Raw genomic sequence first — 8,640 nt, 5'->3', positions numbered from 1 at the left:
TGTTCCGTAGACACCCATTTTAACTACAAGACTTTGTCTTTGCCTGGTCTTTTGTCATTTATCTTCACTGTTGTCCTGGAACTTATATAAGGCAGGTATACTTTTATAGAAATTCAATTTCAGAGAGGTCAAACAATATGGGCAAGAACCCACAGGTATAACATGCCAGAATGAGCCAAACTCATCTCACCTTATCTGAGATTCTATTACTGGAATGTGCCATTCCAGAGTTTAAGTGAATGAATCGGTAACTTTCTAGGTCCCGTCAGGGATTTATTCTATACTTCTACTGGTTATTTTTCCTCCTAGAATAAAAACAGGTATAAATGTTTGGTTATCAAATTGGATCCTCTTATTTTTAGCTGTTCTTTCATACTTCTCTCATTTCTAAATTAAAGAAGTTATTTGTTCAAATAATCTTTAAGTATTGCCTCCCTCTTAGAAACCTTTTCAAGTTACCTATTTCTATTTGTCAAAAGAGAGACAGTCACCAGCATGTCAGATACCACCAATTCTTCTACAAAATTATTTCATATTTAAAACCAATTTAAAACATTAAAAAGACCCTCATGGATTTTTCATCTCTAGAATAGTAATATATATTTTTCTTTCTTTTCACTCAGTTTTCTCTCTTTCTTCACTTGGGAAATATAGTCACTGTGTTTCCCTGCTGATTATCTGTCCCTAACACAATGCCAGTCTTATAGGAGTCAGGAGGACTCTTGCTTTCAGTGTCTACTACAAAGAACAAACCAACTTAAACTAGAAAGTGGAATTTAATATTGACTCATTTGGGCCACATGATCAATACGGCTAACATATACCCAGGAACTACACATACATAAATTTTAAAAAAATTATATGAACAATCCTGAAGAGGTCAAAGAGCTTTCAAACGTTATGGCCCTCAACTCACAGTAACTTGTATAATTTAATACACGAAAAACAAGGGCATGGAGCTTGGGAGCACATACAGGGGAATTTGTTTCGTGATTTTCTTCATTTTGATTGTATTGCTTTCCTGTCTTCTGGAGGTAAGATTTTGACTTCAAAAGTAACAAAATATTTGAGAAGGGAATTTACATCCTTCAGTTCTAAATAGTACTCTTGGGCGATTTTCTCAGCAGTCCATGTTTCTGGAGAGAGTTTATGGTTATTGAGAAAGGTCAATGCCTCTACAACAGTAATCTTGCCTTTGGGAATGTCCGTGATATTCTTATCAAAGTGATTTCCTATCGGCAGTCTGAATTCCTTTGGTTCTTGTCGTGGTTCAACTTTTACGGGCAAGGCAGGCACTGGATCTTTGGAATCGACATATACATCTCTTAGCAATGACAGCAGCTTGTTATCTTTTTTAGAAACAACTCCTTCGATTTCTGGATACTGACTCAGGTGCGCCTGCAGGAGGTCGCGGGTAGAAGGGTGCTTGGGTGCCATGGAGGGCTTCCTCTTGATGATCTCCCGCTCTGCTCGCTTCTCCACGTTGAAGTTCCTTAAGGCGCGGGTCACGCGAGCCCCCATCTCTAAATCATGATGCCCTTAGTTCACTACGCACGTGGGGAAGACACCGGCACCGGTGACCTCTGTGCTAATTTTTTTTTTTTTTTTTGAGACATAGTCTTACTAAATTGCCCTGGTGACTTAAAACTTGTTTTTTATCTGGCTCTATTATATTCCATTGTTTTAAAGGCCATAATTTATTATTTTACAACTCTAAAGAAGCTTTCAGGTTTAGTTGAAGGAGAAACGATGATATTTCTCTGGCTGTCCTCAGAAGGACACTGAGCATCGACTCTGTCCTGGGCTGTATAAGAGTGAATGGGTATGACAGCGTCCTGCCTATCCTGACTGGCCTTGCACTGCTGTTCTTGTGGTTAGTCATTTGGGGTGTGGTTATCCATCTGCCTCACAAGCCAGAAGGGCCCTGTACTTCCATTTCACCCACCCTGCTCTCTTCAAGCAATGGTGGAAAAGACTTGGATATAGATTTCCTTCTCTCTCCTCCTCTGGGAGGCAGACTCTGAAAAGTGTATTCTCTCTTGTTCACAGATTTTGTCCTTGTAACTTAATATCACTTACCTTCAGTTGGTCATGACGTTGCCCTCTCTGTGGTTCCTAAATTCCTGTAATTCCTTTTTTGTCCCTCCCACCACTTTTCCTTCCCGACTCAATGTACTTTTTTATTTAAACACTCACTGAATCTCCCTAATACTGCTCGATTGCACATGGGTATAGGACCATTTACTGGACCCTGGGAAGCTTTTTAGAAACCACATTCCTGAAGAAAGCTGACTTTCCACCCTGTAGGAGCCACCGTCTACCAATAGCTCCTCAGCTAGAGGTGGAAATTCATGACCTCCTGCCCCCCTGCTCTCTGTGCTGGGATTTGGATCGGCTCGATCTTGTGGAGGCCTCGTGTATGCAGTTCTAGCTGTTGTGAGTTCATGAATGCTACTGTACTGTCATGTATAGCAAATACTGCTTCTCTGCTGGCAACCACTGCTTTTGGCTTTTCCAGTCTTTCCACCCTTCTTTGGCAACAATACCTGCACCTTTGGTGAGAAGAATGTATCTTAGTTGTTTTTCTATTGCTGTAATAGAACACTATGACCAAGGCAATTTATAGAAGGAAGAGTTTATTTGACACTTTTACAGTTCCAGAGGACTAGAAGTCCATACCATCATGGCAGGGAGCATGGCAGGCAGCATGGCAGGCAGACAGGCAGGCAGGCAGGCAGGCAGGCAGGCAAGCAGGCATGGTGCAGGAACAGCAGCTGAGAGCTCACAGTAGCTTCATAAGTAGGAGGCGGAGAGGGCACACAGGAAATTGTGCTAGTCTTCCAAAACCACAGTGCCTGCTGCCAGTAACACGCCTCCCTCAAACACGGTTACAACTCCTAATCCTTCCCAAACAGTTCTCCAAGCTTGGGACTAACTATTCAAATATATGAGCCTCTGAGGGTGATTCTCATTCAGACTCCACAGGATGGAACACATCTCCTTTAGAGGTGCATGCCACCATTCCTTATTCTCTGTTTGTTGATCAGTTCTGAGTCTTTGTTCTAATTGCCATCTACTGCAAAAGGAATATTTTATGGTGCACACTGACCTGTGGGTATAAAGACAAGAACTTAGGGGGAATGTTTAATATTTTGTCCACTTAGTAGAGTAACAGTATCAGTTTCTCCCATAGGGTCTATATCCTAGCCAGATGCCAATTTTTGGCCAAGTTAGTACAGGCATGAATTCTATCTTACAGAGCTAAATCCAATCAGAAAAGTGGTTGGTTACTCAAGTCAGAGTGGCTATGACAAAAAATACAGTTATCAACAAGATGCCTTGGATTTGTTGGAAGGAGAACACTTAGTTACCAATGGTGAAAGTGCAGACTGGTGCAGTATCTATGGAAATCACTGTGGAGGTTCATCAAGAGCTAGAAATAGAGCTAGCAGGTGATACAACTATATCACTCCTGGTCATGCTCCCAAGGATTCTATATCCTTCTACAGACTATGCTCATCTATAGCCAGTGCTGCTCTAGTCATAATAGCCAGGAAATAGAAACAGTCTAAATGTCTATGCAATGATGAGTGGATGATAAAAATGTGCTACATGCAGAATGGAATATTATCCAGCTGTAAAGAAAGCAGACATTATGGGTTTGTAGGTAAGTGGATGAGTGAGCTAACCCAGACCTGGAAAGATGAACGGTACATGTTCTGTCTCATGCTCAGATGCTGGCTTTGAATCTTTACATATATGTGCTCAGGTTGGGATACCCACAGAGGTCAGGAAACTACCAGAGCTTTTGGAGGGACTGCAAGGGAAGAGGGTGATGGAAAGATGGAAAGGAAAGTAATGGGGCATGTAAAATCAGGTGAGGGAGGGGAGGGAAGAGGATAGGAGAGGGTAAGGGGAGGGATAATTAACACTAAAGACCTTTGAATAAGCCATATGTAGTCTGCTACTGTAAAAGATTCTTATACATATATAAAAGAAGTTTAAATGATGTTACCCTATAATAGGAGGAGAGAGAAAAATAATATATTCCCCAGACATTATAAACTACTTAACCAAAAAAAAAACCAAAACCAAACAACCCATTAAATCTAGAGTTGGGTGGGGGTTACCTCTTTTTCAGCTGTTGGTCAGGGGGTCTTATAGGCCCATCCCAAACATTACAGGCATTGGCATTGCTCTTTTTTACCCTCCAGAAGTTAATGGCAAGACCCCATTGCTGAAGTCACCACACACCACATACCCGAGTCACAGGACACAGAGAAATCAAGCTGACACTAACCTCTCTGCTCAGTACTGGAGGGTTCTATGCATGCTGCTGAGGGAGGAAAGCGAATCAGTGGTCTTACCCAGGTGTGAACCAGGTAAGCTACAGCAGTTACTGGCTGGGAAAGATATGTCTTCAGTGGTAACACAAGTATTGTTTGGGAGTTTTTCAAAAATTGTGTGTGTGTGTGTGTGTGTGTGTGTGTGTGAGTATGTGCGTGTGTGCTTGCATACGTGTGGGCACATGAGTATGGATGCCCACTGAAGACAGAAGATAGGCTTTGGAACTCCTGGAGCTGGAGTTATAGGTGGCTGTGAGCTGCTGGATATGTCTGCTGAGATCAGAACTCTGGTCCGCTGCAAGCGCTGTGAATACTCGTAACTGCTGAGCCTTTTTCCAACACAGACAACACATAGGGCATGATTCTCGTTAATTCTTTTTGATAGATGAGGAAACTGAGAACTAAACATGAAGCGATTTTTACAAGGCCATCCTACTGTCAATTAAGTGAAATCTAGATCTTATTATCTCTGCGCGCAGGAGCATGTATGTGTGCATACGCATGCGCACATGCACACGGGCATGCACGTGGAGTTGGCAGAACGATCTCCATAGTTGTTCCCTGTCTTAGTTTGGGTTACTCTCACTGTGATGGAACACCATGACCAGTTTTGCGGAGGAAAGGGTTTATTTGGCTTAAATATCCTCCATATCATTGAAGGAAGCCAGGACAGGAACGCAAGTAGGGCAGGAACCTGGAGGCAGGAGCTGATGAAGAGGCCATGGATCAGTACTGCTTGCTGGTTTACTCATCATGGCTTGTTTCAGCCTGCTTTCTTACAGAAGCCAGAACCATGAACCCAGGGATAACACTTCCCATAATAGGCGGAGTCCCCCTCTCCCTGCATCAATAACTAATTAAGAAAATACCCCCACAGGCTTGCTCTATAGCCCATCTTAGGGAGGCATTTTCTCAGTTGAGGATCCCTCATCTCTGATGACTTGGTGTTAGGTTGGCTTAGAACCAACCAAGACATCCCCTTTCAAGTACTAGCCACCTTGGGAGGATTGCTGTTGTTTGTTTTTTGTTTGTTGAGGCAGGACCTTTCACTTGGCCTATCCTCCAAGATTAGGCCAAGCTACCTTGCCAGCACTAGGATCCCCCTGTCTCAACTTCCCCAGTACTGGGATTACAAATGCATGGCACAAAGCCTGACTTTCTATTCTGGGTTCCCAGAATCCAATTCCAGTTGTTGTGCTTTCAGGGCAAGTACTGCTGTCAACTGAGGCTTCTCCCTATCTCTATACCCTGGGAACTTAACCTTCTTCTAATTAACCCTATCTACACCTGCTACCCAATGCTCTACACATCCTGGAGAGTCTTCCATCTTTACTTCACTATTTAAATGGAGTGGTTTCTCCAGGCCCCGCCTCTTCTCAGAGGTGAAGAATAGATGTGTGTCTTCTGCTTCTGACCTCAGTTCACTTTAAGAAATATCTTCCCTGGAACAGGCACATCCTTCTAAAATATTTTAAATATATATTTTAAAGGGAGCCTAAGACTGCGCACATTAACTTTGCCACATAGATTAAGGGGTGGCAGACAGTAGATGCCAGTGTTGCCTTACAGTACATGGGCAAATTCCAGTTTCAGAGTTCTTAAAACTGCACAACATTTTGTATTATAATGAAGAAGATATAAGGAATTGATTTGACTCCTAGGAGGAGAACAAATGGGTCAGAGATGGTTTCAGTGGCTAACAATGCAGAAAGAAACCCATTTTCTGGATTTGGGAACTGAGAGTTGCCCTTCATTTCTCCAGAATTCTTTGATCAGAATGATCTTAGCACTTTGAGCTTTGGATATTGCCTCGCCCTGTCATAAACTACATAGAGATTCATTTCCAGTACATTGCAGAACCAGAGATTGCTTAGTGGAAGGTTTGAGGGTTCCGAGTGCTCACTTGTCTCATGACATGTTATGTTAGTCTATCTTGCTGATTGCTTTTTAATTTTAATCCAGACCTAACAACTGATATTTGAGCCAGAAATACTAAAGGGGAACTTGTGATGTTCAAAGGTGGGTTCCAAGACATATCTGAGGAGATGAGGTAAGGGGCATAGTCCAGCTGTCTCTTTCACAATAATGTAGCAACACTAGGATTTGTGATACAGCCTTACCTTGCTCATGAATAGGGCTTCCATTTGCTCCAAAAAGCACCAGTGTTTACCATTGTATTTTTTGCCTTTGCCTTTTCCATTAAATATATTTGCAACCCCCAAGCCCTGCTTCTGAAGTGGGCCCGGTCTCAGACACCCCTTCCTGCTCTAAGCAGAATGGTGCTTACTTTTTTCCATCTTGCTCCTCACCTAGAAAGCATAGACAGTTTCTCTCTGATGGACAGGCAGAAAAACACCAAGCTAATCGTGATTGCAACTGTCTTGCCCTCCCATCATCATTATAGGAGCTAAGACAGTTTCTCTGTGCTCCTGCTGGACTGTGCCTTTGCACTCTGTTCCTTTGGCATCCTGTAACTAATAGTCATTGTTTTATCCCCTTGCTAGCTGATGGCTGTGATTAATTTTTTGTTCAGTGTTTTCCTTTGAGCTTCAATGTACTGTCATTAGGGTAGAGAACTCTGCCGACAGACGGCACCCCAGCCACCCCTGTTCGCATGTTTTGCTTAGTTATAACAAAAGCAGATTTATAACTATGGATGAAATGCATGATTTCACTAAAAGGAAAACAAATGATAATTTTAGTATTTAGATGAAGGAGCAAAACAACCTTGAATAAAAGATGAATATTTATTTTGAAAAATTGTTTAACAAGTATTGCAAAAATATGCATAATTTGATTTCATTTCAGATTTGCTAATCATGTATTTGGTGGAAGCTAGCCACAAGGAACACACTTATTTTGGGTCTCATTCAAAAGAAATCAACTTATTAAACTTTGTATTTAAGTAGTAATGATATAACTCTGGTTGTTTGGTGGACTTTATAAAATTCATCTAGAAACACAAACTCCGACAGCATGGTTGTTCAATCCTTCATGGGAAATTCAAGTCACATTTGTGGTGAAATGTATAGTTTTCTGTCTTCTACCATAATACTTAAAGAAAACAAAAAGACCATGGTCCTGGGAAGACGTCTCAGTGGGTAAAATGCTTGCTATACAAACATGAGAGTCTGAGCTTGCACTGCTAGGACTCGCAAAAAGCCAGTCACAGCAGCTCATGTCTGTAATCCCAGTGCTTCTAAAGAAACATAGGATGCAGAGATAGAAGAACTCCTGGCGACCTATTGGTAAGTTAACCTGTCATATACTATGATGAGCGAACAACACAGAAATCCTGTCTCAAACAAGGTAGAAGTCAAGAACCCACATCAGGAGCTGTGGGGCACACATACATGCACACATAACACATATACATATGTCACACACCAAAAAAAAAACCGATGACAATACATTTATGCTTTTAGGGTCATGATCATACTTAGGTCTGATGTTTGTTCCTTCAATTCAATCAGCATGTATTGATTGCCTACTGAATTCTAGGCACCCAACTAGCACACACAGTCCCTGACCTCAAGTAGTTGGCAGTCTAGCAGAGACAGACACATAAACAGACAACTGTAATCCCGCAGTTAGACTGTGATTGGCTTTGGGGTATTTCACAAATTCTTTAGTCACACATTTTCCAACAGTTTCTTGGGTCACTCCCGCAGATGGCTCATTTCCTCCACTGTGTTTTGATCCATTCTAATCTTATTTTCATTTTGCCTTACTTGGATCCTGTCTCTTCTTTGACCAGAAAGTCTCCTTAAATGCAGTCCACCTGTTAGCAAAGTCTATAGAAAGTCTATATGGGTAGGCATGCTGAGGAGTCTATAAAGACAAGTGAAAAATGTGTTTTACAAAATTGAAAACTTAGGATGATTAACATTTATATAAATCTATGTCATATGTGTCAAATATATATATCTAATATACTTGTATAATGTAGACATATTTGGGAGAGTATTTGACCATCTGTTAGCAATGGCTACTTTAGGGAAAGAGGCTGGTGGGGATAAGACTGATTTTTTTCTTCATGTAATTCTGTTCTATTTGCTCTCTCTCTCTCTCTCTCTCTCTCTCTCTCTCTCCCCCCTTGTGTATGTATGTGTGTGTTTGTATGTGCACTCATATTTGTGTGTGTGAGTGCATGTAGAGCCCATTGTTTTCTTATGTGCCATCTACTTTGTATTTGTTATTGTGGTTTTTTTTTTTTTGTCTTAAGTGTATGTATATGTGGTATGTATATTCACACATGTGGTCTCATATGTGTGTCTCTGTGCGAGTGTGTGTA

At 41.5% G+C, this 8,640-nt stretch overlaps 1 protein-coding gene across 1 annotated transcript; it reads right to left on the bottom strand.

Annotated features, from left to right (window-relative positions):
- Positions 1–336: 336 nt before the first annotated feature.
- LOC110309911 (NADH dehydrogenase [ubiquinone] 1 alpha subcomplex assembly factor 4) lies at positions 337–1,545 on the bottom strand. Its single transcript, XM_021182668.3, has one exon. The coding sequence runs from the start codon at positions 1,519–1,521 to the stop codon at positions 1,000–1,002; it is 522 nt and encodes a 173-aa protein (XP_021038327.1). The 5' UTR covers positions 1,522–1,545; the 3' UTR covers positions 337–999.
- Between the last annotated feature and the right edge of the window lie 7,095 nt (positions 1,546–8,640).

Source organism: Mus caroli, unplaced genomic scaffold (assembly GCF_978045245.1).
Source record: "Mus caroli unplaced genomic scaffold, Mus_caroli_1 scaffold_12, whole genome shotgun sequence".
Taxonomy (NCBI): domain Eukaryota; kingdom Metazoa; phylum Chordata; class Mammalia; order Rodentia; family Muridae; genus Mus; species Mus caroli.
Note: the sequence above shows the minus strand (reverse complement) of the source record. Positions and strands in the feature narration are given on the sequence as shown.